Genomic DNA, 19,886 nt, shown 5'->3' with positions numbered 1-19,886 from the left:
GCTGAGCTTTCTTCCTGAAACTTCTGATTCGGAATGCAACAACCCGTGAGTAATAAGGACTTTACAAAACTTTAAGATCCAAAAATATCGAATTTGGCTGAAAGCCGAGTGACGAAAAACAGGAAGTCCGTCTTCCGCTGACACTGAACTTCAAAGTAAAGAGCTGGAGGAGTGGAGGCAAAGAGTGAACTTTCAACCTAACTGATCTGGGCACCCACTGAAATTACTTTTAAGCAGACTAAGGACTCTAAGTAATTGATTTTATGACTTCTATTGGGACTGTGTTACCTTTCTTCTATTTGGATTACAATTTAAGTAAGAAACCCAGGCGCTGGAACTGCCTGAGCAGCTGAGCAGTCAGCCTGCAGATTTGGATACTTTGAACTTAAACTTTGAAACAATCTGAGGGAGTTTGGACTTGCTACTTTGAAGCACCTTTTGGAATTCCAGTAAGCACTGTCTGAAACATTGTGGCTTTTTAAGTACTAACTCTGCTAAAACCTTTCTTTGTGAAGGTCCCTGGACATTGAATTAGACTTTATTAACTTTATTGGAATTGATCTCTTCCCAAAAGACATTTTAAGCTCCCCCTAGAGGATTTGGGACTTACAGCAGTGACACTGTTTTACTTTCTTTTTCCCGGCCTCCTGTTTGACTATTACCATCTGGGCCGTTGTTTTTCTCATGGGAACAACTCAGCTTGACCTTGACTTTTAGATAACTTTGGAATGAGTGGCGCAAAAAGAAAGGGACCAAAAACCAGACAAACAACTCTAACAACCTTAACCGCAGCCTCACAGGCACGCAGATCATCTGTGCCTACTTTGCCTTCTGAGGAAGAAGCTGCTTCTCTGCCACGGGCAGGGGAGGGAGAAACTGAGGAATTACAATTGGAAGATATGGCCTCAGGAGCAACTGGCTCTATCTTAGAGAAAATACTTGAAAAATTGGAGTCTTTGGACAGAAAAGTTGATCAGCAAACAGCTAAAATTGATCAAAACGCAGAATGTTTAAATAGACTAACTGGACAAGTTGCACAGAATGCACAAGCAATTGGAGAACTGAAGGAGGCTGCAGGTGAAAATCAGAAATTGGCTGAGGATACCAGCCAAAGATTGGGAGAGTTAGAAAAAGAGGTAAGACCACTCAGTAAACAAGTAGGTGAACATCAGACCTATCTTTCCATGATAGAACTGCGGAACAGGGAGACCAACTTAAGGATAAGGTCGGTACCAGAAGTGGAAGAAGGCAACCTAGCTGAGTTTCTGACTAAAGAATTTTCCAAGTTTTGGAACCTAGAGGAAAAAGACTTTAAAATCGTATCAGCTTTTAGGCTTGGAAGACTTATAAAGAAAGAGAAGCCCAGAGACTGTTTGATAACATTGAGATCAAAGGAGGAAAGGGACAAGATTTTGGGCCTGCATTACAGAAAGTCACTGGACATTTCGGACAAAAGAATTGAAATTTACAAGGACATCCCTAAACAATTGTTGGACCTTAGATCTGACTATTTGGAATTAGTAAGATTGTTGAGGAGCAACTCAATCATCTTCAGGTGGGATTTTCCCCAAGGATTATCTTTCACTTTTAGAGGGAAGAAGATTAAAATTAGAACACTGGAAGACAGAGATAAGTTTTTAACTGCATGCGGAGAGGACCTTCATAAAGGACTTGAACTACCCACGGGGCCTGAACCACCAGGGGTACCTGCACCCTCGGACCCTGAAGACCCGGAGAACAAAGTACCACCCCAAGGAAAATAACCAGATTTATTCAGGATGTCTCTGCAACTTATGAGTTGGAATATAAATGGCTGTAACATCCCGGAAAAAAGGAGGAAAATTTTTTACATATTAAAAAAGGAACAATTGGACATTATTTGCTTGCAAGAAACACATGTGACTAGGCTCCACAGAAAAGTATTAATAAATAAAAGGCTTGGCCAGGAATTCATATCTTCGGACACAGTAAAGAAGAGAGGTGTGGTGATATACGCAAAAGAGAGCCTTTCACCTAAATTTCTATTTAAAGATGAACGTGGAAGAATTTTAGCAATCGAAATACAACACCAAGGAGAGAAAATCCTGATATTAGGAATTTATGCCCCAAATGAAGGGAAATCGGAATTTTACAAGAAGTTGCATGAGATTATGCTGGACTATCTGGACTACAACAACATCATTATGATGGGAGATATGAATGGGGTAGTATCAACTAACATGGATAAGTCACAAAGCCAAAATGTCACTGTGATGGGATAATGAGCTGCTTGTGCGTAAAGCTTGATCCCTCTGGGGTTTGGCTGGTCATCCCAACCTAGGCACTAACGGAGCTCCCCAAAGCATGACTCCGTTAGTCGCTGGTAGTATCTGACAGTGGGCGTCTACGGAACCTACGCCAACATAAAAGCTGTTTGACAGACATGCGCTTTCGTGACTCTCTGCGTGACAGTTTCCGGCGCAGGGTGGGAGTTCCTAACGGGGGTCTTGTTACCTCTTCGCTGTCGTCACTGGAAGTATCCCAGAGCCTCCCCTCCGCTGTGACTCCTGCACTCCCCCTGCTGGTTCCTTCTGCCGCAGATTCTCTCCTATTCTCATGGAACTTATCCACCACCTCTTTCTCCGATGGCAGTTCCCTGACATCCACCTCCCCCCCAGGGCCCCCTTCACCCCCTCCCGCCTCCTCTCCCACTGGCGGTGAGGACGGAAAGCCCCTGAAGGAACTCTCCTCGTCGTCCGAGGATTCAAACACTTCTAGCCACGGCGTACCGTCTCTCTCCCCGTCTTCCTCTTCTTCGTCTGAGTCGGCTTCCTCACCCACCCCTGACTCAGGGAACCCTTCAAACTCTCCTTCCTCATCGGTGGTACCAAAGTGTTCCCTTCTAAATCGTGCCACGGGTTGCGGTTTTCTTGGGAAACGCTGATGAAATGTTTCTATTAAAACCTCGTCATTGACTACCTCTGCTGGTACCCAAGTGTTTTCCGACTCTACTTCCCCCTCCCATTCTACCAGATATTCCACCTGATTCCCCTTCCACCTGGAATCAATGATTCCTGCCACGTTCATGTCGCGCTCTCTCTCTTCTATCACGGGCGTTTGGGTGGCCTCTCTCTCATGCTCCCCCCACTCACGTCCCTCTCGGTACGGCGACAGTAATGACCTGTGAAATACTGGGTGTAACTTCATGTGACTGGGCAGCCTGAGTTTGAATGCTACTGGGTTGACCTGCTGTATGACCTCAAAGGGTCCCAATCTTTTGGGTCTCAATTTCTTACACCCTCCTTTGAACGGTAGTCCTTGGGTGGATAACCACACCCGGTCCCCCACCCTTATGGTTTCACCTTCCCTCCTATTTTTGTCTGCTTGCTTCTTATATTCTTCCTTGGCTTTCTCTAAGTTAAGTTGAAGCTGACGGTGGATCGCTTCCATCTCTTCAAAAAAATATTCCGCCGCCGGCACGCTCCACCTCTCCCCTCCCTCTCCTGGGAATGCCCGGGGGTGACACCCATAATTTGCCAGAAAGGGACTCATCCCTGTGGACACGTTCTCCGCGTTGTTGTAGGCAAATTCTGCTAGAGGTAACTTATCCACCCAATCATTTTCTCTGTCTTTTACATAACACCTCAGGTATTGTTGTAAAATCCCATTTGCCCTTTCCGCTTGCCCATTGGTTTCTGGGTGCCGAGCAGTTGAGAAATTGAGTTCTACGTGTAATAAGCTCATCAGTTTCCTCCAGAACCTGGAAGTAAATTGTTTCCCTCTGTCGCTCAAAACCCTCAAGGGGGCGCCATGCAACCTAAAAATATGTTCTACAAACAACTTGGCGGTTTCCTCCGCTGTGACTGCATGTGAACAAGCTATAAAATGACACATCTTGGTTAATAGATCTACCACCACCATGACAGCTGTTTTGCCTTTGGATTTTGGCAGGTCCGTCATAAAATCTATGGATACTGCCTCCCATGGCCTTTCGGGCGTGGGTAAGGGTTGTAATAGCCCCGCTGGCGCCACCCTCTCTCCTTTTGCTCGCTGGCACCTGACGCAACCCCTGACATATTCCCGTACGTCCTCCCTCACCTTGGGCCACCAAAACTCCCTGGTAACCAACCACATGGTTTTGTGCTGTCCAAAATGTCCCGCGGTGGGGCTGTCATGCAACTGCTTGAGTACTCTGCCCCTCAGTTCCCCGTCGGGTATGTACAGTGCCCCTTTGTAATACAACGCCCCGTTCTTTTCTTCAAACCCCCCTGTGTTCTCCTCTGCCCTCCGGAGCTCTCTGAGTTTCCCTTGGGCGTATTCATCGTTCTCAGTACCCTCCATCAGTTCCCTCTGCCCCACCAATGCCGCCCCACACACCCAGCGGTCTTCAGGGATTACATGCCTTGCCTCGGGCGCTCCCTCCCCCTCTAAGTACTCAGGTTTCCTGGAAAGAGCGTCCGCCCTCACGTTCTCGGATCCGGGCACGTAACGAATCTCAAAGTGGAATTTGGAGAACTCCTGGGCCCATCGTACTTGTCTCTGGTTCAGCACTCGGGCTGTTCTCCAATATTCCAGATTTTTGTGGTCAGTTCGGACTTGAACCTTGTGCTGCGCCCCAATCAGCAAGTGCCGCCATTTCCGGAAGGCTTCATGAATGGCGAGCAGTTCTCGGTCGTATACTGTGTAGTTCCTCTCGGATTTGTTCAACTTCCGCGAGAAGAATGCACACGGTCTCCATTCAGACGTATCTTTTCCCGGCTGGAGAAGAACGGCCCCCACCGCTCGGTCTGACGCGTCAGTCTCCACTCTCATTGGTTGTTGTAGATCCACATGCAACAGTTGCTCTTCCGACGCAAACGCCTGCTTTAAGCGTTCGAACGCCCGCTGCGCTTCTTCCGTCCAAACAAATTTCTTTTTGCTACTAAGACAATCCGTGATAGGCGCTGTCAAATGAGCAAAGTTCTTGATGAACTTCCTATAGAAGTTTCCGAAGCCCAGGAACCTTTGCACGTCCTTCTTGGTCTTTGGTGTTTTCCATTCCAGTACCGCTTGAACCTTGCTGGGATCCATGGCCAACCCCTTGTCAGACAACCGGTACCCCAGGAATTCCACCTCCCTGGTATGAAACTGACACTTCTCCAGTTTCACCCACAGCCGATTTTCTCGCAACTTGCTCAGTACCTCTCTTACATCTCGCACATGCTGCTCCTCATTCGCTGAGTACACCAGGACGTCATCTAAGAACGCTACGCAGTTCTTGTAGAGCAGTGGCCCCAGGACGTGATTCATGAATGATTGAAAGCAGGCGGAGCCCGCTTGTAATCCGAAAGGCATAACTAAATACTCAAAAGCCCCCAAGGGGGTGAACATAGTGGTCTTCCACTCATCCCCCTTTCTCACACGTATCAAGTTATATGCCCCCCTAAGGTCCAGCTTGGTAAAAATTTTCCCTTTTCTCACCTGTGTCAGAATGTCATCAATTCTAGGCATAGGGAAAGTCACTGGTTCTGACACTGCATTTACGCTTCTGAAGTCACATACAAGCCTCGGTTTGCCCGTGTTTTTTTTGTCCACAAAGAACACTGGGCTGCCCCCCACCGCTCGTGACTCTCTGATGAAACCTCGCTTGAGATTCTTGTCAATGAACTCCCTTAACTCCTGCATTTCACTGTCTGACATTGCATATAGCTTGCCCACTGGCAATTGTGCTCCTGGGAGTAAGTTAATTTGACAGTCAAAGGGTCTGTGCGGGGGCAGTCTATCTGCTTCATTTTCGCTAAAGACGTCAATCAAGTCAGCATATTGTGGTGGCACCTTGCCCTTGCCCATCACTTCCACCCCTGCTAGAGTGGCCCTGGCCCCTGCCTGAACCTCTCCCTCTTTGCAGTGTTCTAGGCAATGTGCTGATCCAAAGGAAACCACTCTCTGATGCCAGCCTACTAGAGGATCGTGTAGTGCTAGCCAGCTCATTCCCAAAATAATGGGAGCTCCTCCCAAAGTGGCTACGTTAAACGCTATCAGTTCTGTGTGTCTTGCCACCCTCATTACCATTGGAACAGTCTGCTGGCTCACTTCTCCTCCCAACAGTTCCCTCCCATCAATCGTGGTAACCTGCAAAGGCTTACTTAATGGGATAGTCTGTATCTGGTGTTCAGCTGCAAACTCCTTACTCATGAAATTACAGGAGCTGCCTGAATCCAATAGCGCTTTTATCTTTAGTGGGTGTCCATTGGACAGTTCCAGCAACACCTCTATCACAAGCGCTGGTCTTGGAGGTTCCGGCGTGGGCACATTCACTTCTCCTCTGCCTGACTGCGGTGCCCTGATGCTGGCAGCCAGGCGTTGGCTTTTACTTGCTCGCTGCTTGTTTCTCCTTCCTCCTTCCCCCCAACAGTTCCCGCCATTCCTTGCCATTCCTTCCTTTGCGGACAGACTCTGGCAAAGTGACCTGGCTGTTGGCAGAGATAACATCTCTTGGCGCCCTTCCCCTCCTTCTTCCGCCCTTCACTGGTGTTTGAAACTGCGCGCGCGCGCGCTGTTCCAATTTCCATCGGCTCTGCTGGCGGGAAAGGCTGCTCCGGAATCTCTGGAATGCGGAAATCCTTCCAACGTTCCCCTTTTCCTTCCCGCTTTTCCAAAGCCCTTGCCTCCTGGCGCGCTCCTATGGACAGCGCTGATTTAGTCAGATGATCCATAGACTCCGCCCTGGGCGCCCGGGAAAGTTCATCTTTCACTGCCAGAGAGAGCCCTTCCTCAAACAGCATTTGAATAGGTTCACTCGCAAGGTCCCACCCCAGTCTATGAATCAGCATGCTGAACTCAGTCCAGTACTCACGTACAGATCGGCTCCCCTGTTTACACGCCATTAACTGCCTCCGCACCACTCCTTGCTCAATCTCACTGGAAAACATCAAGTCCATGGCGCGAAAAAACTTCATAGTGTCCTTTAAGATTTCATTATTGGCTGCCATCAGGGGCCGCACCCAGTCCCTCGCCCCTCCCTCTAGATGGCCGATCACGTACGCCACTCTAGAGTTCTCATCAGGGAAGTCATCAAACAGTAGGTTAAGAGCATATTGCATCTCTGTCCTAAAGGCTTGATAGTTCCTGGGATCCCCCCCAAATTTCTGCACCAACCCAGGCACCTTTCTGGCAAGTGGGGTGGGTTTCCCTTTATCCGCATCTTGAGCCCTCCTCTCCTCGAGCCTCGCCGTTTGCAGCGCGAGCTGGACCTCCAACGCCCTGTACCTGTCTTCCAGGCTTGGACCTCCTCCAGCCCCAGCTCCTGCACCTCCGGTACCAGCTGGTTCGCTCATGATGCCCTCTGCTTGCACAAGCTGCTTTCAGAGACTGTCAGATTGCTGTGATGGGATAATGAGCTGCTTGTGCGTAAAGCTTGATCCCTCTGGGGTTTGGCTGGTCATCCCAACCTAGGCACTAACGGAGCTCCCCAAAGCATGACTCCGTTAGTCGCTGGTAGTATCTGACAGTGGGCGTCTACGGAACCTACGCCAACATAAAAGCTGTTTGACAGACATGCGCTTTCGTGACTCTCTGCGTGACAGTTTCCGGCGCAGGGTGGGAGTTCCTAACGGGGGTCTTGTTACCTCTTCGCTGTCGTCACTGGAAGTATCCCAGAGCCTCCCCTCCGCTGTGACTCCTGCACTCCCCCTGCTGGTTCCTTCTGCCGCAGATTCTCTCCTATTCTCATGGAACTTATCCACCACCTCTTTCTCCGATGGCAGTTCCCTGACAGTCACAAAAGACGGAAGACTACCAAAGACCTTTTTTGAAATGACAGACAATATGGATTGGATTGATATTTGGAGAATGAAGAACCCCTTGGGAAGAGAAGGAACATTTTTCTCTGAAGCCCAGCTGACTTGGACAAGAATCGACCAAATATGGATAACTAGAGGTCTGGCACCCAAGGTCAGAAAGGTGGAAATCTGCCCAAAGACCTGCTCCGACCATAATGCACTGAAAATGGATATGACACTATTACCAACCGGTTCCTTTAGATGGAAGATGAATGACAATTTGTTTAGAGATCAGGAGATCATTAAGAAGGCCCAAAAAGCTTTGAAGGACTATTTTGAGATAAACATGAACACTACGGTGGAAAAAAGAACTATCTGGGATGCAAGCAAAGCCGTGATGAGGGGGTTCTTGATACAACAGAATGCTGTAAAGAAAAGGACACAAAACGAGAGGAAAGATAAGATTTTGGAGAAAATTAAAGAATTAGAGAAGAAGTTAAGATTAAATCCGAAGTCACAGCCAATTCTGAGAGAAATCAAACTTCACCAAGCACAATATTCTAAACTGATAAACCAGGAAATAGAGTGGAAGATTAAACTAATGAGACAAAAAACCTTTGAATCGGCAAACAAATGTGGGAAACTGCTAGCGTGGCAGTTGAAGAAGAGACAAAAATTAAACACAGTTACAAACTTGGAAATTGAAGGAAGAAGCATTCAGAACCCCGTAGAGATTAGAAAATGTTTTCAGAAATACTTCAAAAAATTATACACTCAAGGGCCGCAGGATGAGGCTGAGATTAAACAATTTGTGGGAAAAAATGGACTTAAAAAACTGTCACAAGAAAATAGATCACTCCTGAACAGTAAAATAACACGACAAGAGATTGAACAAGCCATTCAGAACATGCAACTGGGCAAATCTCCAGGGCCAGACGGGTTGACCTCCAAGTATTATAAGACATTAAAAGACTACTTGATACAACCACTGATGGAGGTCAGCAATGAAATTATAGAGGGGAAGAGGGCGCCGGAATCGTGGAAGGAAGCTTTCATCACATTGATACCCAAATCGGAATCCGAAAAGACACAACTTAAGAACTATCGTCCCATCTCCCTTTTAAATGTGGATTACAAAATATTTGCAGACGTTTTGGCAAGAAGATTTTAAAAAGTTTTAAATGAAGTAATCCATAAAGACCAGGCAGGCTTTCTCCCAGGTAGACATATGTCAGGAAACTGCCATCGGAAGAACAGGTGGCGGAAGGGCTCCAGGAGGATAGAAGAGACTCAGCAGCAGAAGAGGGAACCAGTAGGGGGGAAGCAGGAGCTCCAAGGGACAGGAAGTCGGAGGGGAGGCTCTGGGACACTTCCAGTGAGAACAGTGAGGAGGTATCAAGGCCCCCTTTAGCGACCCCCACCCCTCGCCGGAAGCTGTCACGCAGGGAATCTAGGAGGCGCGTTTCCGTTAAGCAGCTTTTATGCTGGAAGCGTTTCCGCAAGCGCCCACTGTTGGATTCTACCAGTGACTGACGGAGCCATGTCCAAGGGCTCCGCTCAAGGCAGAGCTTTGCTACGTTAAGCAAACTCCGAGGGACTAACCCTTTTACGCACAAGTAGCTCATTGTCCCATCACAGCAATCCGACAGTCCCTGAAAGTGCTTGTGCAAGGAGAGGCATCATGAGCAATCCAGCCGGAGCCGGAGAAGGGGGAGCAGCTGCAGCCGTTCCAAGCCTGGAAGAAAGGTACAGGATGTTGGAGGTTCAGTTAGCCCTGCAAACGGCTAGGCTTGAGGAGAGGAGGGCTCACGATGCAGAGAAGGTGCATCACGATGTGCTCACGATGCAGAGAAGGTCTCAAGGAAGGTGCCGGGACTGGTGCAGAAATTTGGGGGTGATCCCAGGAACTATCAAGCCTTTAGAACAGAAATGCAATATGCCCTTAATTTGCAGTTTGATGATTTTCCTGATGAGGAATCGAGGGTGGCGTTTGTGATTGGCCATCTAGAAAAAGGGGCGAGAGACTGGGTGAGACCCCTGATGGCAGCCAATAACGAGGTCCTAAAGGACACAAGGAAGTTTTTTCGCGCCATGGATCTGATGTTCTCCAGTGAGATTGAGTAGGGAGTGGCGCGCAGACAGTTAATGGCGTGTAAGCAAGGGAACCGATCTGTCCGTGAGTACTGGACTGAGTTCACCATATTGATCCATAAATTAAGTTGGGATTTGTCTGCGGAACTGATACAAATGCTGTTCGAAGAAGGATTATCTTCGGCAGTAAAAGATGAACTTTCCCGGGCGCCCAGGGCGGAGTCTATGGACCAGCTGACTAAATCAGCGCTGGCCATAGGATCACGGCAGGAGGCTAGAGCCTTGGAGAAGCGGGAAGGGAAAGAGGAGCGTTGGAGGGATTTCCGCATTCCAGAGATTCCAGAGCAGCCTTCCCAGCCAGCAGAGCCGATGGAAATCGGAACAGCGCGCGCACGCGCAGTTTCAAACCCCAGCGAAGGGCGGAAGAAGGAGGGGAAAGGCGCCAAGAAATGTTTTCTCTGACAACAGCCAGGTCACTTTGCCAGGGTTTGTCCGCAAAGAAAGGAATGGCAAGGAATGGCGGGAGCTGTTGGGGAGGAGGCGGAGGGAGCTAAGGAGTCAGTAAAAGCCAACGCCTGGCTGCAACCATCGGGGCACAGCAGCCAGGCCAAGGATCAGTGAATGTGCCCACGCCGGAACCACCAAGACCAGCGCTAGTAATAGAGGTGTTACTAGAACTGGCAAACGGACACCCGCTAAAGGTTAAGGCGCTATTGGACTCAGGCAGCTCCTGCAACTTTATGAGTAAGGAGTTTGCAGCCGCACACCAGATACAAACCATCCCTTTAAAAAATCCTCTGCAGGTGACCACGATTGATGGGAGGGCGCTGTTGGGAGGAGAAGTTAACCAGCAGACTGTCCCCATGACAATGAGGGTGGCAAGACACATGGAACTGATAGCGTTTAATATACAGTAGTGCCCCGCAAGACGAATGCCTCGCAAGACAAAAAACTCGCTAGACGAAAGGTTTTTTCATCCGCGATTTGCCTCGCAAGACGAATTCCCCTATGGGCTTGCTTCGCAAAACGAAAACGTCTCGCGACTTTGTGTTTGGGATTCAAGGACTTGGTGTTGGGAAGGGGTTTGCGATAATCTGGGGACTTGTGGGCCTTTTTTGGGAATTTTTATGATTTTCTGTGACCACTGGGCCAGGTTGATTTTTTTTGAAAATTTTTCTGAGTTTGAATTTCTGAGTGCTGGCTGGCTAGGGGAACAGTTGGGGAGGTTTCTGCAGAAATCTGGGACCATGTGGGGTTTTTTTGGGAATTTTTATGATTTTCTGTGACCACTAGGCATGGTTGTTTATTTTCAATTTTTTTTTCTGAGTTTGAATTTCTGAGTGCTGGCTGGCTAGGGGAACAGTTGGGGAGGTTTCTGCAGAAATCTGGGACCATGTGGGGTTTTTTGGGGAATTTTTATGATTTTCTGTGACCACTAGGCATGGTTGTTTATTTTCAAAAAAAATTTTCTGAGTTTGAATTTCTGAGTGCTGGCTGGCTAGGGGAACAGTTGGGGAGGTTTCTGCAGAAATCTGGGACCATGTGGGGTTTTTTGGGGATTTTTTATGATTTTCTGTGACCACTAGGCATGGTTGTTTATTTTCAATTTTTTTTTCTGAGTTTGAATTTTTGAGTGCTGGCTGGCTAGGGGAACAGTTGGGGAGGTTTCTGCAGAAATCTGGGACCATGTGGGGTTTTTTGGGGAATTTTTATGATTTTCTGTGACCACTGGGCCAGGTTGTTTTTTTTTTGAAAAACTTTCTGAGTTTGAATTTCTGAGTGCTGGCCATGTTGTTATTTTTTGAAATTTTTTTTGTCTGGGTGGGGAAGCAGTTGGGGAGGGGTTTGCAGCAGTTGGGGAGGGGCTGGGGGAGCAGTTGGGGAGGGGTTTGCAATTTCTGTGTTGTGGGTGGGTGGTGCGTGTCTGTGGGAGCAGTTGAGGTTTTTGAAGACATTGGTGATTTTTGAAGCTTTTCCTAAACTTATTTTGCAGCCATTTGAGGTTTCTGAGGACTTCGGTGGTTGATTGTTGAAGCTTTTCCAGAACTTCTCTTTCATCCATTTGGTAAGCTAAACTTTTAAAACTTTTTTGGGGGGTTTTGGATTTTGGATTTGGGGTTGGGGTGCTTGGGATTCAAGGCCTTGGTTCTGGGTTTTAATTTCTGTGTGGTGGGTGGCTGGCTGCTTTTGTATTTTTGGGGTTTGAAGCACATCACTGATTTTTTTTTCTGTTTCTGAGTTTACGAAGGTAGGAGCTGTGCTGTCATGGGACCCAAGAAGACTGCTGCTGCGGTGGCCGGCGAGAGGAAGAAGGAGAAGGTGACGCTGGAAATGAAGAAGGAGATCATCTGGAAGCACGACGGCGGAATGCGTGTGACGGACATCGCCAGGGAGTACGGCAGGAACCCATCGACCATCGGGACCATCCTGAAGATGAGGGAGAAGATCCTGGCGACTGATGCAGCCAAGGGAGTCACCAGGATCGTGAAGAACCGCCCAGCTGTCCTGGAGGAGGTCGAGAAGTTGCTGCTCATCTGGATAGAAGAGAAGCAGCGTGCAGGGGACACAGTGTCTGAGGCCGTCATTTGTGAGAAGGCCAAGGCCTTGCACGCTGACCTCATCCGGGAACAGCCAGGAACCTCAGCCGAGCCAGAAGTCTTCAAGGCTAGCAGAGGTTGGTTTGACCGGTTCAAGACAAGATCTGGCATCCACAGCGTGGTCAGGCATGGAGAGGCTGCCAGTTCTGATGTTCCTGCGGCTGGAGACTTTGCAGCGGAGTTCCTGGAGGTTGTGACGACGGAGGGCTACGTTCCGCAGCAGGTCTTCAACTGCGACGAGACCGGGCTGTTTTGGAAGAGGATGCCCAAAAGGACTTTCATCACTCAGGAGGAGTCCAGGCTGCCTGGCCACAAGCCCATGAAGGACCTCCTGACCCTGCTCTTCTGTGCCAACGCAAGCGGCGACCTGAAGATCAAGCCCCTGCTGGTGTACCACTCGGAGAACCCACGGGCCTTCAAGAGACACAAGATCGACAAGGAGCGGCTGAGTGTCATGTGGCGATCCAACAGCAAGGCTTGGGTCACACGTGTGCTGTTTGTGGACTGGGTCAATCTTGCTTTTGGCCCTGCTGTCAAGCAGTACCTGCTGGACAACGACCTGCCGCTGAAGGCTTTGCTTCTGATGGACAATGCTCCTGCCCATCCTAAAGGCCTTGAGGTGGACTTGTTGGAGGAGTTCAGCTTCATCAACATCATGTTCCTGCCGCCTAACACCACGCCACTGCTCTAGCCGATGGATCAGCAGGTCATCGCCAATTTCAAAAAACTCTACACCAAGGAGCTTTTCAGGCGATGCTTCGAGGTGACTGACTGATTCTGGAAGGACCACTTCGACATCGTCACCTGCTTGAAGATGGTCAACACGGCCTGGAAAGGGATCAGCCAGAGAAATTTGAATTGCGCTTGGCGCAGCCTGTGGCCGGACTGTGTGGCACCAAGTGACTCTGATGCACCAGAGTCAACAGTGGTGCAGGACATTGTTGCCTTGGGGAGGACCATGGGCCTGGAGGTCACGGAGGAGGACGTCTGCGAGCTGGTGGAGGGGCACGACGACGAGCTGACCACCGTGGAGCTGGTCGAACTGCAGGCAGAGGCTGCGCAGGAGCAGGCCTCACTGGAAGAGGAGGAAGCAACTGAGGAACGGCTGTCCTCCGAAAGACTGAGGGACATTTGCCAGAAGTGGAAGGAGGTGCAGACTTTTGCAGATCTACACCACCATGAGAAGCACGTGGCACATGACGCTGGGAACTTTTATGATACGAGGGTCATGTCGTCTTTCAGGGAGCTGCTGAAAAGGCGGATAAAGCAGCAGACTATGGACAGGTTCTTGACCAAGAAGCAAAGAGTGGAAGAGGAGCCTTCTTCGAGTGGTCCCCCAGAGTCTTAGAAAATGTACTGTACACTTTGTTGATTTTTAAATGTTTTTCTGTCATGTTTATAAAGTTAATTTATTTTCCCTTCAATTTTTGAACTGCTCTTTACAGTATGTGTGACTTTAAAGAGCAGTTAATAAACTGTTGTTGTACCAAATTTGGCTTTGTTTGGACTTTTTTTGACCATAGGAACGCATGAATTGATTTTCAATGCATTCCTATGGGATTTCGTGCTTCGCAAGATGAAAAATTCGCTAGACGACAAAAATTGCGGAACGAATTAATTTTGTCTTGCGGGGCACCACTGTAGCGACTTTGGGAGGAGCGCCCATCATTTTGGGGATGAGCTGGCTAGCGCTGCATGATCCGCTCGTGGGATGGCATCAGAGAGTGGTTTCCTTTGGGTCAGCGCATTGTATGGGACACTGCATGGAAAAGGGGGGCCAAGTAGGTACCCAGGCCACGTTAGCAAAGATAGAAGCAACAGATCAAGGAAGGGTACCACGACAATATGCAGATTTGGCCAACGTCTTCAGCGAAAGGGAAGCAAATAAACTACCCCCGCACAGACCCTTTGACTGCCAAATCAACTTACTCCCAGGAGCACAATTGCCAGTGGGCAAGGTGTATGCAATGTCAGACAGGGAGATGCAGGAGTTAAGGGAGTTTATTGACAAAAACCTCAAGCGTGGGTTCATCAGAGAGTCACGAGCGGTGGGGGGGTAGCCCAGTGTTCTTTGTGGACAAAAAAAATACAGATAAACTGAGATTGGTTGTGGACTTCCGGGCCCTGAACGCAGTGCCCGAACCCGTGACTTTCCCCATGCCCAGAATCGATGACATTCTGACCCGGGTGAGAAAAGGGAAAATTTTTACCAAGCTGGACCTGAGGGGGGCGTATAACCTGATACGTATGAGAAAGGGAGATGAGTGGAAAACCACTATGTTCACCCCCTTGGGGGCCTTTGAGTACTGCGTTATGCCTTTCGGCCTCCAGGGGGGTCGGCCGTTTTTCAATCATTCATGAATCACGTCCTAGGACCATTGCTTTACAAGAACTGCGCTGCGTTCTTAGATGACGTACTAGTGTACTCAGGGGATGAAGAGCAGCATGTGCGAGATGTACGAGAGGTACTGAGCAAACTGCAAGAAAACCAGCTGTGGGTGAAACTGGAGAAGTGTCAGTTTCACACCAGAGAGGTGGAATTCCTAGGGTACCGGTTGTCAGACAAAGGGCTGGCCATGGATCCTAGCAAGGTGCAAGCGGTACTGGAATGGAGACCACCGAAAACTAAGAAAGATGTGCAAAGGTTTTTGGGGTTCGGAAACTTCTATCGGAAGTTCATCAAGAACTTTGCCCACTTAACGGCCCCCATCACGGATTGTCTCAGCAGTAAGAAGAAATTTGTCTGGACGGAAGAAGCGCAGCGAGCATTCGAAAGTTTAAAGAGGGCATTTGCTTCGGAAGAACAACTCTTACACGTGGATCTGCAGCAGCCGATGAGAGTGGAAACCGACGCATCTGACAGAGCGGTGGGCGCCGTACTCCTCCAGCCGGGACAGGATACGTCAGAATGGAGACTGTGTGCCTTCTTCTCGAGGAAGTTGAACAAATCCGAGAGGAACTATACCGTGTACGACAGGGAATTACTCGCCATCCATGAAGTGTTCAAGAGATGGCGACACCTGTTGATCGGGGCGCAACACAAGGTTCAAGTGCGGACAGACCACAAAAATCTAGAATACTGGAGGACAGCCCGAGTACTGAGCCAGAGACAAGTAAGATGGGCGCAAGAGTTCTCCAAGTTCAATTTTGAAATTTGCTACGTGCCGGGGGCAGAGAATGTCAGAGCGGACGCTCTCTCCAGAAAACCTGAGTACTTAGAGGGGGAAGGAGCGGCGGAAGAAAGACATATCATCCCTGAGGACCACTGGGTTTGTGGGGCGGCATTGGTGGGGCAAAGAGAACTGGTAGAGGGTACTGAGAACGATGAATATGCCCAAGAAAAGCTTAGGGAACTCAGGGAGACAGGTGAGAACACAGGGGGTTTTGAGGAAAAGAACGGAAAACTATATTACAAAGGGGCACTCTACATACCAGATGGGGAACTAAGAGGGCGGGTGCTCAAACAGTTGCATGACAGCCCCACGGCGGGGCACTTCGGACAGCACAAGACCATGTGGTTGGTTACCAGGGAGTTTTGGTGGCCCAAGGTGAGGGAAGACGTGCGGGAGTATGTCCGGGGATGCGACAGGTGCCAAAGAGCAAAGGGAGAGAGGTTGGAGCCAGCAGGGTTATTAGAACCCTTACCCACCCCAGAAAGGCCATGGGAGATGTATCCATAGATTTCATGACTGATCTACCGAAATCCAAAGGGAAAACAGCGGTCATGGTGGTAGTAGATCTACTAACTAAGATGTGCCATTTTATAGCTTGTTCACATGCAGTCACAGCGGAAGAAACCGCAAGGTTGTTTGTAAAGCATATTTTCAGGTTGCATGGCGCCCCCTTGAGGGTTTTGAGCGACAGAGGGAAACAATTTACTTCCAGGTTCTGGAGGAAGCTAATGAGCTTGCTGCATGTGGAGGTAAGTTTTTCCACCGCCAGGCACCCAGAAACAAATGGGCAAGCAGAAAGGGCAAACGGGGTTTTGCAACAATATCTGAGGTGTTATGTAAAAGACAGAGAAACTGATTGGGTAGGTAAGTTACCTCTGGCAGAATTTGCCTACAACAACGCGGAAAACGTGTCCACAGGGATGAGTCCCTTTCTGGCCAATTATGGGTGTCACCCTCGAGCATTCCCAGGAGAAGGAGGGGAGAACTGGAGTGTACCGGCGGCGGAACACTTTGTGGAAGAAATGGAAGCAATCCACCGGCAGCTCCAACTCAACTTGGAGAAAGCCAAAGAAGAATATAAGAAACAAGCAGACAGAAATAGGAGGGAAGGTGAAACCATAAGGGTGGGAAACCGGGTGTGGCTATCCACCCAAGGACTGCGTTTAAGGGAGGGTGTAAGAAATTGAGACCCAAAAGGTTGGGACCCTTTGAGGTCATACAACAGGTTAACCCAGTAGCATTCAAACTCAGATTGCCCAGTCACATGAAATTGCACCCAGTATTTCACAGATCATTACTGTCACCGTACCGAGAGGGACGGGAGTGGGGGGAACGTGAGAGGGGGGTCACCCAAACACCTGTCATAGAAGAGAGAGAACGCAACATGGAAGTGGCAGGAATCATTGATTCCAGGTGGAAGGGGAATCGGGTGGAATACTTGGTAGAATGGGAGGGGGAGGAAGAGTCAGAAAACACGTGGGTGCCGGCAGAAGAAGTCCACGACGAGGTTTTGATAGAAACGTTCCATCAGCGTTTCCCAAGAAAACCGCAGCCGGTGGAGCGATTTAGGAGGGAATACTTCGGGACCACTGATGAGGAAGGGGTGTTTGAAGGCTTCCCAGAGTCAGGGGGTGAGGAGGCGGCATACTCCGACGAAGAAGAGGAAGACGGGGAAGGAAATGGAAGGCAGTGGCTAGAAGTGTTTGAATCCTCTGAGGACGAGGAGAGTTCCTTCCGAGGCTTTCCAGCCTCACCGCCTGTAGAAGAGGAGGCGGGAGGGGGTGGAGGGGGGCCTGGAGGGGAGGTGGATGTCAGGAAACTGCCATCGGAAGAACAGGTGGCGGAAGGGCTCCAGGAGGATAGAAGAGACTCAGCAGCAGAAGAGGGAACCAGTAGGGGGGAAGCAGGAGCTCCAAGGGACAGGAAGTCGGAGGGGAGGCTCTGGGACACTTCCAGTGAGAACAGTGAGGAGGTATCAAGGCCCCCTTTAGCGACCCCCACCCCTCACCGGAAGCTGTCACGCAGGGAATCTAGGAGGCGCGTTTCCGTTAAGCAGCTTTTATGCTGGAAGCGTTTCCGCAAGCGCCCACTGTCGGATTCTACCAGTGACTGACGGAGCGATGTCCAAGGGCTCCGCTCAAGGCAGAGCTTTGCTACCTTAAGCAAACTCCGAGGGACTAACCCTTTTACGCACAAGTAGCTCATTGTCCCATCACAACATACGTTTGCTAATACAAGAAACATTATTGACATCTTGGAACTTTTGCAAACAGACATAAACACTAAAGCAGTGCTAATCTTCATAGATGCGGAGAAGGCCTTTGATAATATCTCTTGGAAATTTATGAAGGGGAATTTAAAAGAAATGGGAGTGGGACGGGGTTTTGAAAATGGGATTGAGGCAATATACTCAGAACAAAAGGCTAAATTGATAGTTAACAATGTGGTTACAGAAGAGTTCAAAATTGAAAAAGGAACACGACAAGGCTGCCCGATTTCCCCTTTGTTATTTATTTCGGTTCTGGAAGTGCTCTTAAATATGATTAGAGGGGACTGGTTGGTGGAAGGGATTCAGGTCAGAGCGAAACAATACAAACTTAAAGCCTTTGCAGATGACCTAGTGTTGACATTGCAGGAGCTAGAATCTAGTACGAAAAGAGTATTACAATTGATTCAAGATTTTGGTCGGGTGGCGGGATTTAAACTAAATAAACAGAAAACTAAGGTCAAAACAAAACAAATTCCTTCCAGTAGCACCTTAAAGACCAACTAAGTCAGTTCTTGGTATGAGCTTTCGTGTGCATGCACACTTCTTCAGATACACACTGAAGAAGTGTATCTGAAGAAGTGTGCATGCACACGAAAGCTCATACCAAGAACTGACTTAGTTGGTCTTTAAGGTGCTACTGGAAGGAATTTGTTTTGTTTTGACTATGGCAGACCAACACGGCTACCTATCTGTAACTGGAACTATGGAAGGCACCACATTGAGCCGCATGAAATGGAAGTCCATCAACCTGTGTATCTGAAGAAGTGTGCATGCACACGAAAGCTCATACCAAGAACTGACTTAGTTGGTCTTTAAGGTGCTACTGGAAGGAATTTGTTTTGTTTTGACTATGGCAGACCAACACGGCTACCTATCTGTAAGAAAACTAAGGTGTTGGGGAAAAATTTGACAGATACAGAGTCAGAACGGTTTCAGAGAGAAACAGAACTAACTGTGGTTAAAAAAGTAAAGTACCTAGGGGTAAATATAACAGCAAAAAATCTGAGTCTATTTAAGGATAACTATGAAAAATGTTGGTCTGAAATTAAGAGAGACTTGGACAGTTGGACAAAATTGAAGCTTTCTTTGTTAGGCCGAATTGCTGCTATTAAGATGAATGTATTGCCAAAGATGTTGTTTTTGTTTCAAACACTGCAGATTGTGGACAAGACGGAGTGCTTCCGGAAGTGGCAGAGAGATATCTCTAAATTTGTCTGGCAGGGCAAAAAGCCCAGAATTAAGTTTAAGATATTAACTGATGCGAAAGAAAGAGGGGGCTTTGCCCTGCCAGACTTAAAGCTGTACTATGAAGCCGCAGCTTTCTGCTGGCTAAAAGACTGGCTACTTCTTGAGGACACTGATGTACTGGACCTGAAAGGTTTTAACAATGCTTTTGGTTGGCATGCATACTTATGGTATGACAAGGAGACAATTTTTCTAATATTTCCCAATATTTTGGCCATTTGGCCTCCATATTGGGTCTTTGGGTCTCCTTCAGAGCATTACATGCAGTGAAGTTCAGTTTGAGGACTGGGAAAGGTTGTGGACCACTGGGCTGAACTTCACTGCATGTAATGCTCTGAAGGAAAATGTAATGAAAATGATATATAGATGGTACATGACCCCAGTTAAACTTGCCAAAATATACCATTTGTCTGATAATAAATGTTGGAAATGTAAAGAAAATGAAGGAACATTCTTTCACCTCTGGTGGACCTGCCCTAAAGTGAAGGCCTTCTGGGAAATGATATACAATGAGTTGAAAAAGGTATTCAAGTATACCTTTACTAAGAAACCAGAGGCCTTCCTCCTGGGTATTGTCGGCCAGAAGGTGTTAAAGAAGGACCGAACATTTTTTATGTATGCAACAATGGCAGCAAGGATACTCATCGCTAAGAACTGGAAAACTCAAGATCTACCCACACTGGAAGAGTGGCAGATGCAGCTGATGGACTATATGCAACTGGCCGAGATGACTGTCAGAATCCGAGACCTGGGAGAAGAGAGGGTTGAAGAA

At 48.4% G+C, this 19,886-nt stretch overlaps 2 protein-coding genes across 3 annotated transcripts in view; both read left to right on the top strand.

Moving 5' to 3' along the window:
- Positions 1-19,886, top strand: part of LOC309327488 (olfactory receptor 14A16-like) — a 287,993-nt gene that overhangs the window by 190,704 nt on the left and 77,403 nt on the right. The window lies entirely within an intron of this gene.
- On the top strand, positions 11,641-13,918 carry LOC309327558 (putative CENPB DNA-binding domain-containing protein 1). The gene is made up of 2 exons (XM_081836858.1): positions 11,641-12,578; positions 13,482-13,918. Exons 1-2 carry the CDS (start codon positions 12,096-12,098, stop codon positions 13,773-13,775), a joined length of 777 nt encoding a protein of 258 aa, XP_081692984.1. The 5' UTR covers positions 11,641-12,095; the 3' UTR covers positions 13,776-13,918.

Source organism: Podarcis erhardii (assembly GCF_964252035.2).
Source record: "Podarcis erhardii genome assembly, chromosome: 13".
Taxonomy (NCBI): Eukaryota; Metazoa; Chordata; class Lepidosauria; order Squamata; family Lacertidae; genus Podarcis; species Podarcis erhardii.
Note: the sequence above shows the minus strand (reverse complement) of the source record. Positions and strands in the feature narration are given on the sequence as shown.

Coding starts and splice junctions, on each gene's coding strand:
- LOC309327558 (XM_081836858.1), top strand. CDS start 12,096: ATGGGACCCAAGAAGACTGCTGCTGCGGTGGCCGGCGAGAGGAAGAAG. Junction 12,579..13,481: donor GAGAGGCTGCCAGTTCTGAT/GTTCCTGCGGCT, acceptor CTGCAGGCAGAG/GCTGCGCAGGAGCAGGCCTC.